Source organism: Protomyctophum bolini (assembly GCF_963924005.1).
Source record: "Protomyctophum bolini genome assembly, chromosome: 4".
NCBI lineage: Eukaryota > Metazoa > Chordata > Actinopteri > Myctophiformes > Myctophidae > Protomyctophum > Protomyctophum bolini.
In genome coordinates, this window is record NC_137865.1 from 38280427 (window position 1) to 38306324 (window position 25898).

At 43.1% G+C, this 25898-nt stretch overlaps 1 protein-coding gene across 4 annotated transcripts; it reads right to left on the bottom strand.

Moving 5' to 3' along the window:
* Window positions 1-4839: 4839 nt before the first annotated feature.
* Window positions 4840-25457, bottom strand: n4bp1 (nedd4 binding protein 1). 4 transcript variants are annotated; one of them, XR_013963906.1, is made up of 13 exons: window positions 24948-25457; window positions 21229-21456; window positions 20565-20738; window positions 19541-20058; window positions 18950-19271; window positions 17727-18074; window positions 16947-17191; window positions 12248-12378; window positions 11895-11991; window positions 9810-9917; window positions 8948-9046; window positions 7566-8483; window positions 4840-4930 (listed from the first exon to the last, which is right to left on the bottom strand). XR_013963906.1 is itself a non-coding variant. In XM_080760939.1 (13 exons), the coding sequence occupies exons 1-12, from the start codon at window positions 25266-25268 to the stop codon at window positions 8105-8107; spliced, it is 2970 nt and encodes a 989-aa protein (XP_080617065.1). In that variant the 5' UTR covers window positions 25269-25457; the 3' UTR covers window positions 5290-7376; window positions 8091-8104. The 4 variants fall into 4 exon arrangements, 2 of the variants coding, with proteins under 2 accessions (XP_080617065.1, XP_080617064.1); XR_013963907.1 differs by lacking the exon at window positions 4840-4930 and adding an exon at window positions 5290-7376 and having other exon boundaries at window positions 7639-8483; XM_080760939.1 differs by lacking the exon at window positions 4840-4930 and adding an exon at window positions 5290-7376 and having other exon boundaries at window positions 8091-8483.
* Window positions 25458-25898: the final 441 nt, after the last annotated feature.

Consider the following 25898-nt stretch of genomic DNA (forward strand, 5'->3'; position numbering starts at 1 on the left):
CGACATTAAGGAAGTATTTAGACGGTACGTATCTTGATGGTGTATCGGATCTTGTGGACCAGACCCATTGCAAGATGCTGTACTCAGTCTTCAACCCTAAGCCATTCCAGCCTGTCAAAGTGGGCAGGGGTGAGGTGGGTTCGGGGGGTGAGGCAAAGTAGTAGCCTGACCATGCAGTTTGAAGTCTGGAGCCTTGTTTTAAGGGCCTTTGAGGTGCTGTGGTCCAAGAGGTGCACGGCTGCACACATAGTCTAAGAAACCTTGTACGAGGGCTCCTGTTAGGGTCTTAAAGGTGTTTTTGTTGACCAGTGAGGAGCTCCTATATAGGAATCTTGTTCTTTGGTTGACTTTTTGGATTATGTTGGTGGCCATTTTATCAGCGGAATTTGCCCCCAGGATGGAACCTACGTAGGTAATTTCATCTTTTCGTGTGATAATATTGCCACGCATTCTAACCAAGAAGCCATCTGCCTTGCGATTGAGATTACTATTTGATCCAAATATAATGGATTCAGTTTTTCCGTTAATGCAAAATGAAATAACTGGAATTAAACTACTGAATTGGAAGAGTTATCATACCAAAATATAAACTAGAGACATGCAGGAAGACATAGTAGGAATACAAAAATACAAGAAATGTACAGTCACTTTAGGAGGTACCAAAATCTGGCTTGGCCGCTGGACTAATCTATCTGTCAACGCTGAAAATAGGCAGTGGAGAGGGTTGACCGAACAGCTGCAAAAAAACACCGTCGCCCATGATGTTGACCATGCATGTAATCGGCTGAGATTAAGAGGTCACGTCGCTTCTTCCATAGTAATCCGGATATAAGGGTGTTTCCACCCTCAGGAATAGAGCTTAGTTGATGAGAGGTGGTTTGTATGGAGGGAGACAAATAGACAGAGGCAGAAATAAAGAGTGAGAAAATCGAGAAATAGTGGTTTTATCCATACATCAAAGGAGCAAGACAACAAAAAATGAGATGAGGGAGACAGATGGGAGAGAGATGGGAATCTTGGGAGAGCAAGGACTGAGATCAAAATTGAGAGAGAGAGAGAGAGAGAGAGAGAGAGAGAGAGACAGACAGAAAGACAGACAGACAGACAGACAGACAGACAGACAGACAGACAGACAGACAGACAGACAGACAGACAGACAGACAGACAGACAGAGTCACACACGCACACAGACAGACAGGCAGACAGACAGACAGACAGACAGACAGAGTGGGTGGGACTAACACAGTGAGGGATTACTGCTAGAGAGGGATTGGTTATGTAAGTACCTTGAGCCAGTAGCAGCGACATGGAGAGCAAAAAGCGGCCTGACTGACTTTTGTATGCTTTATATGCTAATGTGGCAAAGGTGTATTTTCACCATTTTCTCCCATAGTTTTCAACTTATGCATGATTACAATATAATATTTAATAAAATAAAGCATTCTGTACATACATATGCTTTGTTTTGCTTCTGCTTTATCAATGCAGTTGCACGGTAGCTTCTCTTTGCCTACTATCACAGGTTTGATTGTGTTAAGCATTACATTTTGTTACAATTTCCAACAGGCATATTCAGTTGAAAGGCAAACAAGCATTGTTCATTCCCAGTTACTTTTATTGTCAATATAAGACGTCTACAAATTATTATTTGTAGACAGAATTATGATTATGCAAGACCTTGAGAAATAATAAGATTAGTAGGCTAAATGAGGCATAGTATGGGAGGAGAGTCTAGAAGAGGAAATACAAGAGAAGATATTGGAGATATTGCTCCACAGGGTTGACATTAGTGAGGTCACGGCATCTCTTCATCTCCAGCCACCACAACTTCTAAAGCCTAATTTATTCTCTGTTGTAGGCCAAAAATAACTTTGGCAAGCCACTAGCCTAACTGTACGTTAAAAGGACAAAGACAAGTACTGCATGATAAAAGCACTATGATTTCAACGAGCAAGACAAACAGAGGGGATGAAGAAAACAGCACAGTGGGAGGAGAGTTTGGTGGAGAGAGAATGTGGGGACTGGGGAGATCCAAACCCTGAGAATGTTGAGCTGTTCTGGAATGTTGAAGGAATTTGGACATTCCTGCTTGGACATAACATGGCCCCCCTCCTAACCAACCAAGGCAAAGAAGAAGAAGAGAAAGGGAGAGAGGAAGAGAATGGGCTAAAGGCAAAGAAGAACATAGTGGAAATGTGTTCCAAAGACAAGAGGCATAGGAAGAGTTAAAAACATGTTTAAACGGTTATGGGAGAGCGTTAACAATGAGACAGGGCTAATACAGATAAGGGACAGGGCGGGGCAGAGGGGGTAGAGAGACAGTGTGGAAGAAGGGAGTAGGAACATATTCAAATAGGAGAGTACAGGACAAGAGGACTGAAGATGGTGGGTGCAGTTTTCAAGTTTGCAAAGTCCTTGGGGCTTGCAGAATAAAAGCATTTTAAGAAAAGTCAAAAACGTAACCCGGGTAGGATGTTTAATGTTGTCTATTTGCAGTCACCAGCCCTGTGCAGAATATATTTACGATCACTGAATAACTTTTAAGTTTACCACAGTGATTATGAAATGGGAAACGATCAAAGCACAACTGTGCCACACAGATGTGTTCACAATCTTGACAATGAGTCATCATGAGTGATATACTATGATCAAGCAAAGGGCAACAGAAAAAGCTGAGACAGGGACAAAAGGCCATAAAAAGACAAAAAAAAGCAATGACTGGCCAACAGTGTATCCTCCAGTCCAACATCATGATCTCATGGTGAAACCAGACTTGGTCATTTATGATGATCAGCTGAACAATTTTCCCTGATTTTGCAGAACAATCTGGGCAATCACTGGAAAATGTGGGCATGGCTGCACTTGAATCACAAGCCGCACATATAGTATTTGCATAGTGTCAGCCGAGCATGACAGGATGTGCAATGATTTGCAACTTTGTGATAGTCTTTTCATTGAACTTTGACAGGCTGTGCGGACACAACCTATAGCCAAGGGCTTCTTGTGCTGTCTGGTGTCATTAAGGAGAAGCCTGTTTTGACACATTGCTAACCCTGGCTAATAAAAACATTATTGTTGCTCAAAATCCTCTCTCTCTCTCTCTCGTTTGGTGTCACCATGTTCTTGACCTACACACCGTTTTGGACTTAACTGTTCTTCTTTGTTTGGTAAATGTTGAACTTGCTAGAACTCACAACGCGCCTTTGCTTCGCTTCATCTGCCCGTGTGAACGCACCATTAGAGGCCCAGCACATCCCTGGCTGGTGTGAAAAGTCAGCTATTGGAGATCCAACAGCAAGACGGACGGAAAGATAGAAATCTGCCCAGTGTGCCTAACATATTTTGTTAGAAACACCATAGTTGGAAATGGAAGGGATGATGGGGGCGATGGCGAGTTTGAGCACTACTATAGTGTCTTGACTATTTAGAAGGGGTGACCACGAAAATGTTTAGGAATGATCAGTTTGTGCTCTGGTATGTGATGTTAGACCCAAGCTCAATCAAAGTGCATCAGTGTGTGTGTGTGTGTGTGTGTGTGTGTGTGTGTGTGTGTGTGTGGGTGTGTGTGTGTGTGCGCGCGTGCATGTGTGATGGTTGGTTATATTATCAATATATATCTTTCCTTGGTAGCCTACTGACAAAATAACAAAATTACACTAACAAAATGTTTTAGACCAGGCATTCCTGGATATTGCTTTTCGGTATGGTATCTTTACACATCAATTCCTAGTCTGAGCGTTAGCCAGAGTTATAGCCTCTCTGATGGAAACAAAAACCACAAGATATTTACATGTAGGCAAACAGGTCGAAAGGTACATGCTCCTTATGTAACATGTTGTACTTGATGAATGTGTGGGCAATTTCTTTTTTAAATCAATGAAAAATATGATGACCAGTATCACAAGCCAGGAAAAAGTGTCTGGTTTCAGACTGACTGGATTGATTTCCTTGAGGCATCCTTCTTGCCATGATCTTTAGCCTGTGCATGGCTAAGAGGGCATGACTTCTACATGGAATAAAGCTAAATAAAATCTCATGACTATAAATGTAAGTAATGATTGGGTATTACTATAAACGCATTGTTCGAGGGTTCCACACATGACACAGCAGCCAACCAGTTGAAGACATCCTGGATTTGAGGCATTAAGGTTGCGTTTATGACATTTCTGTGACCATTCATGTTTATGGAAGATGCTTAAATGTCAAACTTGTATTCTATTGCTGACCAGTTGGCTGGTCAGTTAAGCACAGTAATACCATGGTCAGCATTTCATTTACTAGTAGTTTTGGCTCTGTGGGCAGGTGCCAAGTGCTGCTGGAAAAGGAAGATTAGCATCAACATAAAGCTTGTCAATGTACGGAGGCACAGTGCTGTAAAATATCATAATGGATGGTTGTGATGAGGCTCTGGACATGAAAACACAGTGATGATTTAGCTGGTTTATCTGCTGGTGTTGATACACTTGACAGTGAAAACTTACCAATGGTTTCAACACAGCCATCTTTATAGAGTACACTGTGCTTCAGTGCTGTATGTTGACAAGCTTCATGAATACGCTAATTTTCCTTTCCAGCTCAATTTGGCACCTGCCCAACAGTGCCAAAACTACTAGTAACTGGTTCCAACTGGCCTGACTTGACTTGAACACCACAGAGAATATAGGTTGTATTGTCAAGAGGAAGGCGTGAGACATAAGACTGAATACAAATTAATTTACAGCTGTTATCAAAGCAAACCTGGGATTCCATAACACCTCAACAGTGCCACAGGCTGATCACCTCTATGCCACGCCCCATTGATGAAAATGAAATACCTACACGGGTGGGCCATGTTGATCTGTGTCCAAGGAACAGAGATGCTCATGCAAGTGATCCATTCCATTGAAGTGTGCTAGTAGTCCACTGCTCCCAGATTGGCACACACTGACCCCTAGTGTGCAAATAAGAGAGCTGTTCAGACTGCACTAAAGTGATGATGCAGACTTATTGTGTCGTGCCTGAATATTGCACAACTAACAAAGACAATGAAAGAAAGAGTAAGACAGAAGAGTCAGACACCTAATGAAGCCTTGACTTCATGGAGATTTCTTTGGTTGTGTCGCATTCCTAAGACAATAATTTGATGACCAGCGGAGTCTCAATTTGAAGTAGTAACCATCATTGGTAATTATTTTGTATAATTTGATGACTGTCGATTGAGTCTCTTACTCAGACTCTGTTGGTCGTCAAATTATTGGCTTAGGAATGAGACAACTCTCCAGTAACAAGCAGATAACAATAACACAAGGGTGCATGAAAACAGTTTTAAAATTATATTTTGACAAATAATAAATATTTTACACTTCCCATGGCCCTTCAAACCTTTGCTAGAGGAAGGAGAGGACGGGAGCAATTAGAAGGAAGGGTTATACGGGACAAAAAGACTGTAGCCTCCAGTCTGGCCTCACATTCAGGCAATCATTCATTGGCAACATTACAGGGGAAAAATGTAGATTAGACATATTGGTTTCAATAGGGATAGGCAAATTAATCACTTAAGCCTCGGTAGCCAGGCTTTTATTTCATTCGCATTCGGCTCAAAAAGAAAAGCCTGGGGAAACGAGACATTTCCTGATCTAGGAGTGGGAGTGCAGAGGGGCGTCGCTCTAAATTTGGTGACTTCAGTGTTGTCCACTGTGTTCTATACCAGGGAGGGGAAGGGGGGTGCGGGCGGGCGCTCAGATCGGTGAACCAATATGATCCAACACTGATCCCGGCGGCACCTGCCCCTCTATGCCAGAAATCACGGTGGCTGGGCAAGGCTACTTGAGGGGTAAAGAGAAACAAATATATAATTGAAAAATATTGTTACTCATGGCTGTTTTTTTTGCCACTGTACCAAGTCTCACAGATCTGAACAGTAGTCGGTAAAGAATGAGGATCAATGTCAATGCACCAAAATCGTGATTTAGTATGTGTTGCACAAAATAATATGTGCACTTTGGCAAAAATGTAATATTTACAAAAAAAAGAAACTATATACAAGGAATTGAGCAAAAAAGTCCTTCAGCAGTCCTTACATTGCAATATTGAACACACTGTAAGTTTGACAACTTTGTAAAAGTGTTTGTGCAGACAGATTGTCTATCTTACAAGAGGGGTCTTTGTACAATACCTTATAAAAAAAAAGTTCTCATCAAATACAACCAACTGCTAATAGCTGCAGCCCACATTCTCTGCTTGTATAAAAAGAGCACTACAAGTTGTCTTCAATGTTGTTACAATTACATATTAGTCATTAAGTGTTTACTGGTAATGTAAGACAATGTCATTAGTATTCATTTGTAGATTGTTTTGTATGAATGGGAACACAACATTTGAAGGCCTGTGCCTAAATTCTAGTGTTTAACCCAGTCAGGACAGGAACGCCTTTTGATGTTTTAATCATTATGTTATACTTTAGCTATTGAAAAATAGTAGATCTACAAGCTCATAGCGCGTGAGTGCCACACTACAAACTTGTAGATCTGCTATTTTTGAAGAACCGTGAAAATGTGGCACAAATCTTTGAATGTATATTCTTTCACAGTGAACGTTTTTAACTCAAATCTTTGCTTTCCGAGGTGTCCCTGGAACAACACATTTTCAGATGGGGGTCCGCAGCCAAATGCAGTTAATTCTGGGGGACCTTGACATGAAAAAGGTTGAGCACCACTGACATAGAAACATAGGTTTTTCAGAAAACAGTTAGGATTTAGAAGATTTTTTTCTAAATGGCTTCATCGGAATTGAATGAATTTAAAGCTTGTATTATTTATTCCAACCCAAGCCAGAAGTGTGGCTGTGGGCACTGCTCTAGGATTACACTACCGGGCCAATCCTCTCAAAATCACGTTCCCCCCCCCCAAACAAAGATCTGGGACTTAAATTCTCCCAAACGACAAAAGAAAAGATCACCTGGAACCATACACAGTTTGACGAATTGCATTTTAGAACGTCTACTATGAGATAAGTTCTTGTGAACATCAGTTTTGTACAAGCAATATCTAGCTAACAGAAAAACACAAATATGTTCAACTGAATAGTGTTCAAACCGAAATCCAATATCGTTCGACCTGACCTGCTGTTTCTGTCTTTAAGAGCTTTGTTTTCCCTTTCTTTTTTTTAAAGGTGTCATTTCAACAAATCAATAATTAACTGACCCTTATCAATGAACAAGAATATGCATTAGTGAAACATTTTGGTGGGACTTTAACAGAAGACTGAATAATGTCATATGAATAAGTGATGGGAGACAATTCCGTCACTTTTAGGGAATTGAATTGAGCTGGTTAAAGGTCCTGGCAATGGTCTTGTCCATCTACTAATCTTTTAAGCTGTGATAGATGCTGAACATTCTGGACACACACACACACACACACACACACACACACACACACACACACACACACACACACACACACACACACACACACACACACACACACACACACACACACACACACACACACACACACACACACAGAGAGAGAGAGAGAAAGAGAGAGAACAGGGCAGTGAGTACAATCTCTTCAATAAGAACAGACCTTAGTGCTTGATTGATAATATTTATATATTCTGGTCCAATGCATTAGTTACGGCTGTCTTAACAGCTCGTACCGTCTTCAGAAAAGTTGTTGAAAGACCATTGCCACCATGGAGAACTGTCCATCACTTGAAAAAATGTCCAGTCACTGGAGGGCGAGAAATTCTTCATGACAGGGCATTAGTGAGAGCTAGGTTGATACAAGCCCTGGTCTGAACTTGACCAAATAGAAACAGAGGGGAAAAATGGAAAATAAAAAGGATGAAACCTTCCATACCAGTCCTCTTTGCTATTAGCAGCAGCTTAAAAGAAGACCAAAGTCTTAAATGTAAAAATATATATATATGTGTGTCATCCTCTGGGAACCCCATCATCTTTTCTTCAGGCTGGTATAGGTGGTAAAATAAATGACCATAAACATATGGATTTATCCGGTGAGCCCCTGTCCCACATCTCTCCCTCTGTCTGTGTGTGTGTGTGTGTGTGTGTGTGTGTGTGTGTGTGTGTGTGTGCTTGCTCTCATCACCATGCTACAGTCTTTCATCCCAGCAACAATCCAGACAGTGCATTCAGGTCTCTCATGTAAGGGTTGTCACTCAGGATGCGGTCAATGCGCTGCTTCTGGTCGGGGAAGATGTCGTACAACTTCCTCTTCAATTCCGACGTCTCTCCTGCGGAACGCTGGGGTGGGGGGGCGGCCGAGGGCGAGGGCGAGCGCCGGGGCCACTCGGGTGGGCCCGAGTTAGGCCATTGTGGTTCGGAGCCGGAGGGTCTGTTGGCGAAATGAGTGGGCCAGGGAAAAGCAGTCAGGGAAGACTGGGGCCGTGGGACCGAGTTATGGGGTTGGTGATGGTGATGCTGCGACGACGGACGGTTGTCCAGGGGCCTCGATGGGGGAGGGGTGGAAGAGTTCCGCCTGCTGGAGAAGGAAGAAAGAAATAGGATGGACAACATTGTCAGGAAGACAGCAGTCACCACACCAACAATATATATCCCTCTGGCTGACATGGTCATTCAGGAGCAGTGGTTCCCAAATGTTTTAGAAGTTTGACCAGGACCCAAACTAGTGAAAATAGCAGATGTACAAGCACGCGACACATTGCTTGCAAGCTTGAAGATCAGCTACTTACTACTACTTGTTAATTCTTTTACTTTTATTCATGGAATTTCTTAGATTTAATTTTTTCCTTAAATGTATTTATTTATTTTTAATTAAAAAACAACAAAAAACATTTTAAATATATATTTTTTATTTTTTACGTAAGAAAAGAAACATTGGATTTTTACTCGAGCTCACTGTTTGGGAAACGAGTCGACAACATTGCAGAGTGGATATAGAGCCACATCACACACATGCATACAAGACAGATATACACGGCCTACCTGTCTTTGCGCAGGAAGACGTCTAGGGGAGCGCCATGTCTCCCCATTGGGTCATCAGGGATCATGAATAGGTCCTCTACAAATGTGAACTGGAGTAACCTATGGGAAGGGGGATTGATTTATTTGGAAATATATGCATTACCAATTCATAGTGATAGCAGCTGATAATGTGACTTTATGCAGGGCCTGATACAGTATATATATGAATCTTCCAATATCATCAGTAAATTATTTCTGCTGTGCTTATGCTATAAGGAGGGAGGAGGCGGAGGCTAAGCAACAATTAAAAAAGGACAAGTGATCATCTTTCTAGTGCTACACCATGATCCTGAAATGGTTCACCACCAATGCTGATGATAAGAGGCTTGCTAAAGGACGTGGCAAGAGTGATTTACACCCAAAGTCTATGTAACAAGACTGTTGACAATGTTTTCAGCAAACAGGGCAAAAAGTGTGAAAGATATACATTGCTTTGACTACAACAGAAACCTAAACGCTATTTCTCCAGTTCCAGAATGACCATTGTTACCGTCGGACAAAAACCTTACGTGACCAAAACCGTTACTTACTAAGTGGGGGAAAGAAATTATTTGTTTTCCAAATAATGTAGTTATTTAGTCACAAGCTCTTGGTAATACTTTTCATTGGTTAAATAAATATGTATAAAACTCAGACTTAACCCCGTCGTTCAACCTGGTGTCTCTACTTTGTTCATGTCATTATAGGTGAAAAGTTCCACAACTTTAAATTTCAAAAATAGAGTTTGTGTTATAAAGAGACACATCTCTGTGTGTGTGTGTGTGTGTGTGTGTGTGTGTGTGTGTGTGTGTGTGTGTGTGTGTGTGTGCGTGCGTGCACGCACCTCTCTTGGATGATCCTCCGCCAGGCCTCCGAGGTGTCGACAAAGTCCCTCAGGTTGTCATTCGTGACGATGACCCCGCCCGTTTTCTCTGCCAGGTGGAGCAGGAACCTGTCAGTTTGCACATGTGTGTCGGATGGAGTTGGTGATGAGACAGTCAGGGTGGAGATGGGGTGACAGGGAGTTGGTGGTGAGACAGTCAGGATGGAGATGGGGTGACAGGGAGTTGGTGATGAGACAGTCAGGATGGAGATGGGGTGACAGGGAGTTGGTGATGAGACAGTCAGGGTGGAGATGGGGTGACAGGGAGTTGGTGATGAGACAGTCAGGATGGAGATGGGGTGACAGGGAGTTGGTGATGAGACAGTCAGGATGGAGATGGGGTGACAGGGAGTTGGTGATGAGACAGTCAGGATGGAGATGGGGTGACAGGGAGTTGGTGGTGAGACAGTCAGGATGGAGATGGGGTGACAGGGAGTTGGTGATGAGACAGTCAGGGTGGAGATGGGGTGACAGGGAGTTGGTGGTGAGACAGTCAGGATGGAGATGGGGTGACAGGGAGTTGGTGGTGAGACAGTCAGGGTGGAGATGGGGTGACAGGGAGTTGGTGATGAGACAGTCAGGATGGAGATGGGGTGACAGGGAGTTGGTGATGAGACAGTCAGGGTGGGGTGACAGGGAGTTGGTGGTGAGACAGTCAGGGTGGAGATGGGGTGACAGGGAGTTGGTGATGAGACAGTCAGGATGGAGATGGGGTGACAGGGAGTTGGTGATGAGACAGTCAGGGTGGAGATGGGGTGACAGGGAGTTGGTGATGAGACAGTCAGGGTGGAGATGGGGTGACAGGGAGTTGGTGGTGAGACAGTCAGGATGGAGATGGGGTGACAGGGAGTTGGTGATGAGACAGTCAGGGTGGAGATGGGGTGACAGGGAGTTGGTGGTGAGACAGTCAGGGTGGAGATGGGGTGACAGGGAATTGGTGATGAGACAGTCAGGGTGGAGATGGGGTGACAGGGAGTTGGTGGTGAGACAGTCAGGGTGGAGATGGGGTGACAGGGAGTTGGTGGTGAGACAGTCAGGATGGAGATGGGGTGACAGGGAGTTGGTGATGAGACAGTCAGGGTGGAGATGGGGTGACAGGGAGTTGGTGGTGAGACAGTCAGGGTGGAGATGGGGTGACAGGGAGTTGGTGGTGAGACAGTCAGGATGGAGATGGGGTGACAGGGAGTTGGTGATGAGACAGTCAGGATGGAGATGGGGTGACAGGGAGTTGGTGGTGAGACAGTCAGCGTGGAGATGGGGTGACAGGGAGTTGGTGATGAGACAGTCAGGGTGGAGATGGGGTGACAGGGAGTTGGTGGTGAGACAGTCAGGGTGGAGATGGGGTGACAGGGAGTTGGTGGTGAGACAGAGTCAACATGTTCATTAGTAATGAATGAACCCATCAATTCTAGGTTAGGGCTGTCTGTCAGGATAAAAATGACGTGACGTGTTGTAAGCTTGTAGATCTGCTATTTTTGAAAAATGTTTGAAAATGTATGGACATTTTTCAACATGGAAACGATTGACGATTATGCAAAAATTGCGATTATCTCAAATAAATTAAGCGATTATGTAATAATTGTGACAGGCCTATTCTAGGTACAGATACTATGACAGTATTGTGTGTGTGTGTGTGTGTGTGTGTGTGTGTGTGTGTGTGTGTGTGTGTGTGTGTGTGTGTGCGGCGCGCGTGCGCGCACAGTGCACCAGATGTTGTTGTTGATGACAGTAGAGAAGTGGCATGTACATTTGGCATCCTTACCAAGGGGCTTAAGTACCAGTGTCTTAAGAATGTTATTATACAGCTTGGTTACAAATGTAAACTACTTGTGTTAATATTTGGAACTACTTGTGTTCATATTTGGAAGCCTCAGTAATGTCCATAAATCAGCCGAGAGCTAAAGGCATTGGCATGCTTCGTGTACCCGTGATCTGTATCCTGAAGCACATGATGAGATTTCCAAGTTTGTGCAGCTACTATTGTTCGTGTTCAATAATTTCTTGTTAAATGTGAACGCAAAAAAAGAGAGATAAATGTGTGTGTACCTGTCATCGTGCGAGGCGATCCTCTGACCACAGACCTCTCTGGAGGGAGTGAACGAGAGCAGTCTCAGGTCTTCCAACTGGTTGAGGAAGTGTTGCTCTGACAACAAGGTAGGGTGAGCATTAATAATAGTACAATTTTAAAAAGAAATCATCAAGACAACAAACAAGGCACAAAACAATGCATGCGCGCACGCTCACCACACACACACACACGTTATTCTAGGGTCAAATTTCAAATACATATGCATTATATAAACATAAACACACTCCACAGTTTACATACACAAATGGATGCATGTTGATTCAATCACTCACTCCTACAGCACTCAAATATAAACACGGCATCTATATACCTATAGTGAGTCGATCTCTTTTTTGGCGCCACTGAGGGACAAAGACCGTAATCTCCCTGTGGTCCCGCTTCCAAAATGCCTCCACTGCCAGGGCGATACCTCGACACGAGAAGACACGATGAAGGCCGTGACTAGAGAGAGATAAGAGTGAGAAAATAAGTTATTCCACATGGTTAAATACGTGCTTGGGGCACACGCTAGGCGCATGCCACATATAGGCTCTGGCCTGACAGCGTGTTGCGGGTTCAAGTCCCATTCATGACGATCTTTGCTGCGTGTCTCTCCCCTTCTCTCTTTCCCACGTTCCTGTCCGTCTTCACTAATAACTATCAATAAAGGCAAAAAGCTAAAAGAAATACGACTGTGCTTGCTGTGCAGACTGGGCTTTGATTCCCCCGAGTGCCTCGTGCACTCCAACGAACACGATTAGCTCTGTTCATGAGTGGGAAGCAGGGCGTTCTCTCCGTTGCTGCACTAGCGACACCTAGAGGTTGGTCAGGAGGATGCCTGTTGAGAAGGGAGCAGTGTTGCTCCACATTCATTACGCCTTTTCATTGAAGCTCCTCACTGTCAGGTGAAAAGCAGCAGCTGGCGACTCCATGTGTAATGGAGCAAACGGGCTTGTCTGCACACCTTCCCCAAGACCAATAGCAGGGGTTGGCAGTGGATAATTGGCATAATGACTGAATTGGGGAGGAAATAAATGAAAAAAAAAAACAACACAAATATAACTGTTCTATGCTTTATTAAGAATGTGTGATAGTGTGAAGTCACATAATAGAGAAGGGACAGCTTCAGATCGAGAAGTAGACACTATGTGCAAGTGATTTGCCTTGAAAACAGAATATTCAGCTGAAAGAGGGTGAAATGGAAAGGAGTTCCTAAGAGTGAGAGAGGAAACTTGGGCAGCTCCCTTATTCTTGACAATTACAATTTAGGCATTTAGCAGACGCTCTTAATCCAGAGCGATTTACGTTAAGCAAGAACAAAAAAAGCATGGGAATACATCACATAAAAAGCATTTATCATGAAACATGCGTAAGCTAAGAACGTAACAGTGGAATATCAATATAATGAAACTATACATATATACTATACTATGCTAATACATACTATGACGTGCTATGACTACATACAATGCAATTATAGTGCTGTCTACATAACATGCTATAGTCTGTATCAAATGCTATCCAAGTCTACAGAAATGCTATCTAAGGGGGTAGGGTAAGTGCTATGGGCCATGATGGAGTCTGAAAAGGTGGGTTTTCAGACTACGGCGGAAGATTGGGAGTGATGCTGTAGTTCTGACTGCAATGGGAAGTGCATTCCACAGTTTTGGAGCCAGAAGGGAGAAGAGTTTGGGACGTGTGGAGCGTTGTCCCGGCGTTTTTAGTGAGGGTACTTCCGCTTCCCTGAGTTGGCTGATCTGAGTGCGCGGGAGGGTTTGTAGGATTCAATCATACTTGCAAGATATGGGGGAGCCATACCTTTGGTTGCTTTGTTTGAATGCTGCTCCTGGCTGCTAAATATAAATAAATATAAATATAAGAAATAATACTAATAAGTAAACATTTAACATACGAGCTTCTAAAACACTATTTAAAAAGCAGCCTTGTGGAGTCAGGACTGGAGCCGAGACCTTAAGGATAATTATTCATAAACTAACGCACAGACTATACACTATATAAGCAGTGACGCTGTGCGTGTTCCACCATATGCACGTCAATGCAGCAACGAGGACACACAACCGCAGGACAACAACCTAAAGGTTCATTTACAAACAGACGCAGCACGCGTGCATGGCCGTTAGCACTAAGCACTGTAAGCAGTGACGTGCACGATCCACTACATGCACGTCAGTAGATAAACGGTGCACCAGAGCAGCAGCTAGGAGACATGCCACCGCAAGACAACATCCACAACAAACACCAAGCAGCTGTAGCGCTGAGAAACTCCCTGAAAGCAGCCACGCTCACCAGACAGGAAACAAGCTGCTGGCTGTTACCAACCACAGAGATATTTAAATGTGTATTTCAATACACTTCTGTTCTGTGTGCCCTACTGTGTCACATACCCGAACAGTATCAAGAAATGTTGACAGTCGGACATTAATATGCCATCATCTCGTACAGATTTCACGTAAAGAAATAGACTAAGTTAGGTTTACTTGATATTGATATTAAACATATTGACACCGACAAAAAGAGAAACATTTATCTCAGTCACAGAAGTCATGATCCTAACAGTATGCAGGTTATTGTGTCATGGACATGTAGGGAGGGAGAATCAATGTCTCAGGAATTTTGGGTTGATTTGAAATTGGGGAAGAGTGAGACAGTGACTTATTGATAACTTATTGGTGCACAGCACAGCAGTAGTCAAGACTAACTAGAAACTGCATATTCTAACCAACACGTTTACATAAAAATGCTGGCATACCATGCAGTCACACTAAAGGTAACTCTTACTACTTCCGACTGCTAGTCTGTTGGCATTAAAAAGTTGTCCGACAGCACATTGCATTCTTGACACCTCCACACCCCACCAGGAGGTGAAAGTATCAGCCTGCCAGTGTTGCCAGGTCTGCTTATTATAAATCGACTTTGGGATTGTTTTCCTGTAATGTCGCTTGTAAATATTCATAGTTGCTGGTTCCTTTAGTTTGGACTTATTTCTGAAGTGTAGTTGCTTATTTGGGATGGTTTTCAGGATTATTTTTGAAAATAGCTGATGTAATAGGGCTCAAGTGATGAAACCGGTGGCTTTTTTTCATAGACATGGCAGATTGTTTCACTCACAGAATCTGGCAACTCTCCGTTTCTGCATCAAAACAAAACACTTTTCACCAGCCCAGGGCTAAGGACGGGCTACCCTGACGGGACCCGACCAAACAAGTCTGATTGGCAATCGACGTCCAACTAAATCGACCCGTCGATAGATATGTCGGCAAGAGACTCTATCCAACTGCTTCTGCCGCCCAGTCGGGGCGATGTCAGCGCGATGGAGTTAGCTTAAAACGTGAGATTAAACAGATTACTGTACATGTACAGACTTTTTTCAGATTTTTCCTTGCCACTGTCGCCAAGCTCATGGGGGGAGTTGTTTGGTCTCTGTATGAGTGTATATGGTCTTTCTTGAGCTGCTCGTCATGTAAAGTGTTGGAGACAACTTGTGAATTGGCACTATGAATAACATTGATTGTTTGCGAGGTAGGATAAGGATTTAGGAAGGACGTTCCGGTGAGACTTCTATCCACTCCTTACTAGGGTGGCCCTCTAGTGACAACTTGTCCAGGTGGCCGGTGGAAGACTTACCTAAATGTCACGTCCCCTGAATATAATGCAATACTAGGCACTAAGAAGTTACACTGAGGTCGTTTTCGCATGCGATAATAGTTATTGATATGCAAATTCAAAGTTGAAAGACAAAGTGATGACTGACAGTCTGACATCACTCACAGCAGGAAGAAGACATGATGTAATCAGTAAAATAATCAAGGAAACCTGGACACAACCTGACATGGGAACAGCTCTATGAAATCAGTCAAATTACCACACAAACCTCGACTATTCCCTGATTCTGAAACAGACCACTTTCACATTAAGTCAATCTAAAACTGGTGTATGTCTGTACACATAACACATTCACTGGCCAATACAACAAGTACCGCAATTGTCTTTATGTCTCTATAGGTGACAGGGCCATCTAGAAGTGTGTGTGTGTGTGTGTGTGTGTGTGTGTGTGTGACTGTGTGTGTGTGTGTGTGTGTGCGCGCATCGCTAATCTCGCAAGCTGCCAGATCTATCAGCGCCACATGGCCACATGAAGTCAGAGATCCACATTGGAGTCAAGTCCAAGATGTTGATCCCGAGATCCATGTGATAAGACTTTTTAACGAAGCAAAGGATGATTGGAAACGGGACTAAGGAATCGCAAATGATTTGAGCGACAATGAATGGTCATTAAAATGTCATAATGGTGATAGCCCTAATACAGTTAGGGCCATCACGATTAAGACATTTGATGATTAATTAGCGTAAACATGCATACAATAAGGGAGGGCAAAAACTAAATCTGTGTATACACTTATGGTATGTCACGTGACCCATCATTCACCAATGCTGTCTTTCCCAATATGTGTACTGTACACGATATGATATCCAGTAAAGGAGAAGTCATAAAATAACTTAAAGGAAGGAGAAATTAACACATCCTGTACACTATGAACAGTCAGTCATGAAACATGTTAGGATGACCAATACTGGAGTTTACGGTACTTCAATATCTGGAGAGGTAGAGAGAGATAGAGAGAGAGAGGGGGGGGGGGGGGGGGGGGGGGGCAGGCAGGAAATACTATTACAAAAGTGAGAGGTAATTCAAGGTCCATATTGGGATCTCCATATATGGCCATAAACAATGGTGCACAGGCAGACAGAATGATATGAGATAAAATGGTAAATTGTGAATTGTGTGTAAAAATGTAGTGCTTTACAATGTGCATTATTCACCCATCCACACACCGATATGGCAGAATAACCCATGCAAGGCACTGACCTGCTCATTGGGAGCAGTTAGGTGTTCAGTATCTTGCTCAAGGACACTTTGACTGTAACACGGGGAGTCCTGGACAGAAAAGCGTGTGTGTGTGTGTGTGTGTGTGTGTGTGTGTGCGTGCAACTGCGCATGCGTGTGAACTCACGCCATGGCGACATTGCTGCCATCGATGATGATGTGTCTCAGATCCGAACGTCCTGGCTCGTTCGGGAGGGTCAGCGAGTATGGCATCTTCAGCGACTGATTGAAACGGGCCAGGCCCGTTATCGGGGGTGCTGGTGGTTCCGCGGCCGGGGGAACCCTGGCTCCACCCCCGTTGAACCCCATATGGCTAATTGTCTGAAAGGGCTGATATGAAGACGAGCCAGGGCGCGACATTGGCTCAGTGGCCTGGAGGAAGAGAAGGGGCTCGTTATATCCAGTGGGACTGGAAAGTATTTCACACAACAAACAGCTTGGTTGAATTGTCACCATAACAACAATAGCCAAATCATAACCATAACAACAACTGATGGAAAGTTGTGTGACAATGGTGCAGAATTTCCATGACTTGCTGTAAATAATAGATCTAAATTACACGTAACCACTTAACCATTAATTAATAGCAAATCCTTTGCAAGTTGCCCATTTCTAGAAGTCCTGGAGGTTTGTATGGAATATCTTTTCACAAATCCCATGATCGGGGCAACTAAACCAAAATACCAGTAACATCTAACATTTGCGGTGGAGAGAAATCTAAGGTTCAGGTGTTAAAATTAAGTTTCAAATATTATTTTTGGTGGGGTTAAACAAACCCGTCATTTGTTTTGTTTTTTGTTTCATTTGTTAAAATCCAGCAATGACCGCAAACTTAAGATAGTAATTTACAACGGGACTGAAATCACCGTTTATCCCCAACAGACAGACCACTTCTATTGATACATACATTGGTGGAGGTAGAAGAGGAGGGGGTGGTGGTGGCCGTCAGCCACTGGGGGGCACTACGGAGCGGCGTCACACTCTCCACTCTGACCGCTCCTCCCAAGGTCTGAGTCCCGCCCCTGGTGATGTAATCCCTCTGGGTGGCCCCGGCGCCGCCCCGTGCCAAATAGTCCGTCCTGGATCCGGACTGCGTGGCCGGAAGCTCCATCGTGGCCATGGGCGTGCGGGGCGGCCGGTTTCCTGGCATGGCGGTGTCCGTGGAGAAGACGTTGTCGTTCTCGTCATCAATGGTGATCACGTCGTAGTTTCCGGCACCTCCCTGAGCGCTGGAGCTCCTCTTGATGGTGATGGCCTGAGTGATGAATAAGACCGTGATGGTGTTGAGGTAGGTGTGAATTAACTGATTATTATAATAGAATCACACTGTGAAGTGAGGGGCATTTATAATTGGCCACATGACATCTCACGTCGTCAATGTGTTTAACTGCTGCCCTTAAACAAACATTAAAAGGCCATAGACTTGGCTGCCATTCAGATTATGTCATAAATAAGTGCTCTAAACAAACATTAAAAAGTCCATAGGCTTGGCTGCCATATGACGTCATTTCCAAGTCATGCATTGGAGGGGCTAGTGCACCTCAAAAAAAAAAAGATAATCGACTTTGACATTTTTGGACTAATCAACGCAATCAATTCATGAAGAATTTCTGTCCAATTGTGAATGCTTAGTTTTTGCTGTCAGATCCCCCCCCCCCCCCCCTAAAAAAATCATATTATTTGAACTAGGAACTCCCAAAGAATCATCATATTTGAACTGGGACCCCCAAAAAAACATCAAATTTCAACTGGGGACGGCCCAAAATAATCATATTTGAACTGGGGACACCCACCCTGACTGTAGGAGTTGAGGCAATACATTTTGTTTGACAGATAAATATTGTGAAAATAGCCAAACTACAAGCTCACAATTCCTCGCATTGCGAGACTTTGCTAACTATTTAATGATGCCCCTTTCTTATATAATTTGACAATTAGTTCAATGTTTGACCATGCTGCCAATAATTGTGTTCGTGGCCAAGCCAGAGGCACTGCTGCTGGAACTAGTCTACTACCACCTTCACGTGACCCAGAAGCAATTTATTTACATGTCTACCGACTGTACCATTATAGTTTATAAGAATTCAAACACAATTCCATGACAACCAGTGACATTGGGAGGCATAGTACCTGCTGAGTGCTGTTCACGCTGCCACTGCACTGCCTCCGGTGGCCCAGGCCATTACTACAGCCACCGCGGAGGTTGGGATTAACGCTGCCTGGGTGCAAAAATGCTTTGTTCAGCACTCGCTCTTTCTCTCTGCTACGGGACACTGTCGAAGTGGAAGATGAGGAGGGAGTTTCTGTGGGGTGTGTAGAGTTCAATCTTTCTTCTTCATCTTCTCTTCTCTTCTTTTCCTTGGCGACTTTCTCCAGGATGACAAAGGTATCTTCCGTTTGCCCAGTTTGGCTTAGGACGTGCTCCACCACTTCCTTTGTGTAGCCCATTGATCTGAAGAGAATATTTTACTTTTTAAAATTTCAGGAGCAAAACCAAGTTTAATTGTTATTGAATTGCTAAAGGTAGAGCAAACTAGAAAAGACAATCAATACAATAGAATAATAATAAATTAATACATTTTCAATTATTTTACCAGACTTTCATGACTCTTGAATGTTTTCTAAAACAAACCATTCAAACATTGTTAAGACTAAAAAGTGATTGTGAAGTGTAGCTTTACTGACTGGAAAATATTATCATATACTGTACATGTACAACACCTGAAGAAATTGACCAAACAGCGCAAGTTGGTTTCTGGGCTCACTGCCTCCCCATCGTCTGCCTCCTCTACATCCAGTTTGATCACACCAATGATTGTGTTTGCTTTCGAAGAGGAGAGGGATGTTGAACTACAGGGGGTCTTAGACCGGCAGCTGGTCTGGCTACTCGTCCCCCTACTTTCCCTCTCCATTCTCTCTCGTCCACCCTCACTCTCCAGCGAGTCATCCCTACGCTCCAGTGAGTACTGTCTCTTTGTGTCCCGAGTTTCGCTGTCAGATGAACGCCGCTTCTGTGAAGGACGAGTCCCATTCAGAAGGATATCATGGCATGTGCCTGTCCCACTACCGGCTCCACCCCCTGTTGGTGCACCAGCACTCCCAGACGCCTTCTCCTCAAAGCTGGTGTCCAGGATACGGTTAGAGAGCTCCGTCACAGGGGTGCTGCTCTGCGAGCGGTCCTGGTCAGCCTCCACCAGCCCAGGAAGCAATCCCTGGGTATGCAAACCTGAAGTCTGGGCCTGGGTGTGGGAATCACAACAACAATCACAATACTTGGGAGTCCTTTAGAACTAGACTAATACCAGTATGCTGCAGCATCTCTTGTGCAGTTCTGTTTAACATTTAATATAAACCATTTTATGGCTTAGCCAAAGCTTTGCCATAATTTTAATTAAGATAAATTGAGTCCCTAATCATTACAATGGAGGGGGTAGAGCAGAGCGGTACGCTTCCTTGTCCGTTCTGTCGTTGCCACTTTGGAATATTTGTTGACACTACGACAAGCGATTACACCGTTTTAAAGTGGATTTTCATGACAAGCAACTCAGCGGTCGGCGCAGTGGCTGTTCAAAGGTAACTTAAAACATTGAAGACAGTGAAGCCTGAAACATGGTTCCACAATCCCGGCAATAAAACTGTTAAGTGAACAAATTCCATTGTATAGAATTACGAAACCAATTCAGCAATTTTGGACATACAAATGTCAACGGTTTTTACAATTACATGTCAGAGGTTTTATACCAACCTGTGTGTGTGTGTGGACACTAGCGGGGCTCTGTGCCAATCCTAATAACTCTTCTTTTAGGGCACTGGGCAGTAATAGGAGTTCCATGGTGTACTTATCATCTCTTTCCTCCACAAAGGATTTGAATGCTCGCTTCACAGTTGTTTCCCTGTCACTGGGCAGACTCCTCTTCTCCTAGATAACACAAGCAAGCACGTACTTAATTATTTCACAATTAATCATTTGCCTAATTAAGTCTTGACAAACCAATCGAGCAACTTTCTTGAGTAGGCACTACACTTCTAACTGTGGTTTTGACAGCATAAACTCCAGCATTGCTTTTTTGCATTACACCAAATAGGCCTACCCCAAAACACTATCAATCTACTTGTGTGAACATAGCCAAATGACTTGCGTGTAATAGTTAATACTTCATTGCGTTTAGCAAAACAAGACATTTATGATATGTAAGAGCTGTACACACTGGGAACATTTATTTTGTGTGATTAATTCCCATTCATTGTATATGCACACTCAATGCACAGTGCCACAAGCTGAGAAATAATTGATTTGTAGCGTTACTTCGCGTCGCTCCTGGTGCGTAATGACTTTAAGACTACCGGTATTCTCTTTGTATTGCTGAAGTGGTCATTTACTGTAACATATGGCTACAAATGTCACCTACATGAAAGAGCGCAACAAACTGCTGGACTCGGCTCTGAGCCATCACCACGGGTTCAGCCCGGCCCAGGAGTCGCAGGCGGCCGGGTTCAGCCACCAGAACCTCTGCACTGGTGTCTCGCAGGAGCCTGTCCAGGAAGAGACCACGTGCACCAGCAAAGATGCAATGCATGTCCACCGGGTAGCGTTCGTCCTCCTGCAGCTCTGGGTCACACAGACCCCTCACATACTCCTGGAGGGTTGGAAGGAAAAGAACATCTGCAACGTAAAACACTGTGCCAGCTCTATGTGACCCAAACCTTTCCTGTAAAAGTCTCTCGTGACAAATGTGCAATGTTGATGATAACCACCGCCATTGCCATTGTGTCTTTCACCATAATTATTCTCTTTTCCCCGATTCCTCTGTTCACACAGTGTTCATACTCCCTCTGCCATTCACTTCCATTCTCATTGCAGTGATACAATAAGCTCCTAGTAACAGGTTATGAGGTTAACCATTCAGTTTTTGCTCCTAAGAAATCAGGTGCATATTTTACATTAATCACCTTAATCGCAATTATTTACAATTTAAACTTTTTTCAAAAATAGCTACATTTACATTGTAGGGCAACTATTTCCACAATTTTGTAAAATATCTTTTGGTATGAAAGAAATATTCTAAATGATTAAATGTGTCAAGGATTTCTTTGTATATTTAAGTTATTTGTCATATACATAGTTGGGTAATATCTGATACTGTTTAACCTTCATAGATGATACATCCACTGGGAAACTGACGTTTGCTTTTCGCGGTCACAAAGTATCAATTTGTGATTACAAAGCCTAAGGCAAATCGTTCCAATGTTCAATGCAACAAAAACATTTTACGAGTTTATCGCAATTATTTGTGTTCATTAAGCATCAACTTTAATCGTGACAGCCCTACTTGATAGTCAGTTGCTAGTTATTAGCAGAGATTACCATCAGTAGTTACAATAGCAAACCAGTGTATACATCGTCACTGATTATAATAGCCAACCAGTGTATACATCGTCACTGATTATAATAGCAAACCAGTGTACACATAGTCACCGATTATAATAGCAAACCAGTGTACACATCGTCACCGATTATAATAGCAAACCAGTGTACACATCGTCACCGATTATAATAGCAAACCAGTGTACACATCGTCACTGATTCAGGGAATCTCCTCGATGTGAAGAACAGGTTGATGAATCACACTGAAGTGGGTGATGTCACTGAGAATTACGGGAAGAGCAGCTGCTGTGTATACATTTCTCTAACATTAGCACGCGAGAGAGGCTCAATAGTACAAACACTGACTCAAGGAGGTCACTGGAGATGGGTGGGTGTGGTGGGGCTGTGTGGATATCAGTTTTGCAACAGAAACTGAATACAAATAAATGGGTGTTGCTTGTGCAATGAAAGCATTGACTGAATAAGCAGGGAATTCCCATCTTTCTCATCAACATGGGCAAGGATCACAGACTAGCAAAATATAATATATTAGGCAAGACTCCACAGGAATCAGGAAAAAGCTTTTTCTAAGAAAATACACCAAAATATGCTATACAGTACAGTAGTACACTATAGCTTTGTGGCTGGCAAATGGACCTTATTTTAGGGTTCTGGACATGTTTGCAGAGGGGAGGATGAGGAGGAAGCTTATTTCCATATCCTGATGCCAGTAGGCATCAAGATCCAGTATCAACAATTTAGTTATTGTGAAATTGCAGGTTGGCTATTTTTATATATTGGTCTTCTTCTTAGGTAATACATTTTTATAGTATAATTTATTTGTTGATTACTTGATGATTTGATTGTGTTTTTATATATTTTTTTTATTAAAAAGGGTCTTAAAAGTCCTTGAATTGTCACTAGAAATGTCCCCAGTGTACGTATACTGTATGTTGGTTTACTGTTGTAAAATGTAGCACATTAAGCAAATCATCTGGGGGCACCCTAGGAGTGCGCGATATGGTGATAAATATTGTATCGTGATAAAATGTCTCTTCAGATATAGTATATTTGTGATACAGTGAATGCACATTCTATGATTTGCAGTTCTATACCTTCATTTATACTTTTGTAGGTTTCATTAGTCTAATGTTCTGTTACTCCTTTTTCTTTTAGTTTTTGTTACCTTATACTGTTAAATAACTTGAACATAAAAATTGCATGCTAAAATATTGTGATAATATATATTTCATATCACCCATATCACCCGTGTGTGTGTGTGTGTGTGTGTGTGTGTGTGTGTGTGTGTGTGTGTGTGTGTGTATATATATATATATATAGCATCACACAGACACTCAACAATTGAGTTAAGATAGTCTAATAATGCGGTTTGACAACTTCAGGCTCCACCAACTAGACTAGCCCCGCAAGCAGAACCCGAATGTAGTAAAGTTTCTGATACTTTGTTTACTTTACCCATTGGGTCCTGCTTCACGCTGGGCTGTCGCCAGTTACGCACAAACAAATACAATGTAAACACGCCATGAGACGGACTTCTGCGCGCTTTTACCATGTTTATTCATGTATTGACATACGAATGTGCGAACTATAAGTACCTTACATACCATACCGACACATCTCCTGTGTCGCGGAAGCCGTTAAGTATTTTTAATCCATGATTGATTAAAAATGTCGCTTCTTCCTACCTTGTTTATTGACACCTCATTGTACCGCCTATCTGGCTAGCTAGTGGTGCTACAGCTATGACGGAGCAGATCAGAGGCAGGGACATAGCCCGCAAAGCCAACCGCACATCGGGAGGCGGTACAATAAACGGTAAATAAACAAGAAGAAATCAAAGCGACATTTTTAATCAAACATGGATTAAAAATACTTAACGGCTTCCGCGACACAGGAGATTTTATCAGAGGTATGTAAGGTACTTATAGTTCGCACATCCGTAAACAAACACAATAAAAAGCGTCGTAATACCGCGCCGATCGACTAAACGATGAGTTTGTGTATATCCGCGTTCCAACAATCGCATTGAAAAATCTTAGCATGACCAGAAACCCTACGTATAAAGCGCCCATCAAATTTCATAAAAGCTTTATGTAGGGTTCCGAGAGGGGCTACAAGTAGACTAGCCTACGTAAAAGTATGCATCTCTTTGAAGTCTGAACCATGTCTTTCAAACCAAATCACACAGTCATTGAGGCTAGTCTAAAAATATATATTTGGAGCCCCATTTGGGGAGTCCTGCCTCCTACTTTAAAATCAGAATCAATCTTTATTGTAACAGTACGTTACAAGTATAAGGCGGGTGAAATTCTTAGTTGTGCATCATTGCAGTTAGGATAGGAGAGCATAAACTGCATAACATGACTAATCTGCAATGATACAGTGAGTGAATAATAAATAAATACTTCATGAGTTAGAAAACCCTTGTACTAGCTTAACCTACTGGCCACAGCCGCACTCCAGTAATGTCTAGCTTGCTTGATATAAACCACATTTTCATTTGAAAAAGGCTATAGGTGACAGGCCACTGGCTATAGGTGACAGGCCACTGAGGCCAGGCCAGGGTGAGCTTAATTTATCCAAGTTTACGTGACGCTTGCAAGTTTGCAAACATAGTAAAGCTTACAGTTTATGTTAAACGTAATTAGGCTCGTGTATTATTATAGGCCTTGGTTCAATACAAAAGCATATTCACTATGATTCCGTAACGTCAGACACATAATAGTAAAACGTGTATTTCACCTTTGCCTTTGAAACGTCGTCCGTGTTTCCTATAAGCTTAAGCCATATCTGTCGTGATGTCTTGCTGCCGTGGTGGTGAGCCTGTCCCGTGTGGTCCAGGAGACCGATAATGGTGAAGGCTACCTTGAACACCTGCTCCACTCGGGGCTTGGCACACCTCAGCTCGTCCTGCTTATCTTCCAGCACCGTGAACTCGTCCACGGTGGCCGGCGGCTCGTGTTGTTGCCTGCCGGCGGGCGAGGGCAGTCTGCTGGGCGGCTGCTCGGAGCAGGCTAGCTCGGTGACTCGCTTCATTCCGAGGAGGGGCCGCGTTGTTGACATTCTGTTTTTGGAATATCCCAGTCGTTTGTTTTAATATTTTAACCTTTCGACACCGCGGGTGTCTTGGCCTTTCTTCATCGTTCCATTTGCGCAGTCTTTCTCCGACCTGCGCGCTTTAATAGAATAGATATTTGCGCGTAACAATAATGTGCTAAACTCCAGTGTGGTCGAAGAGCCTTCGAGCCTCGAGCGACGTATCCGGAAAGTCCCAGTTGATGGCGTCATCAAAAGACGACAGACGAGTTATTGTTGTTGTTTTTTCACTTTACTGTTCTTATTTGAATTTCACTGACGTGACGTGGTTTTCCAATTTTTCAATTCAGAAAGTGTATATATATTATTGCATTTTGCTTTAACATAAATAACGTATCTGTGTAGGTTTCAGAGAAGGATTGCAATGTTCTGTTGGCGACGGCGATGGTGGTGTTTTCACTCCAATGCTACCGCTACGCCATCTAGCGGTGATGGAAAAAAGGAGGGTTTCTCACGAAATGGATATTATCTCGAGTAGCCTACAGAGCTCTCGAGATCTGAGCAAAAAAGAGAAATTAGTAGATCCTAAACAGTAGGCTGAAAATAGCATACTGTGTAATATGTAATACAGTAAGCCTACTGTATGTGTAGCTCTGG

Excerpts from the sequence above, each read along its gene's own strand:
- n4bp1 (XM_080760939.1), bottom strand. The coding sequence starts at position 25,268 with ATGTCAACAACGCGGCCCCTCCTCGGAATGAAGCGAGTCACCGAGCTA. Across the intron at positions 21,457-24,947 it reads ACGACGTTTCAAAGGCAAAG|GAGTATGTGAGGGGTCTGTG; the intron begins GTGAAATACACG and ends CCAACCCTCCAG. Across the intron at positions 9,918-11,894 it reads ATCGCCTCGCACGATGACAG|GTTCCTGCTCCACCTGGCAG; the intron begins GTACACACACAT and ends GCAAACTGACAG.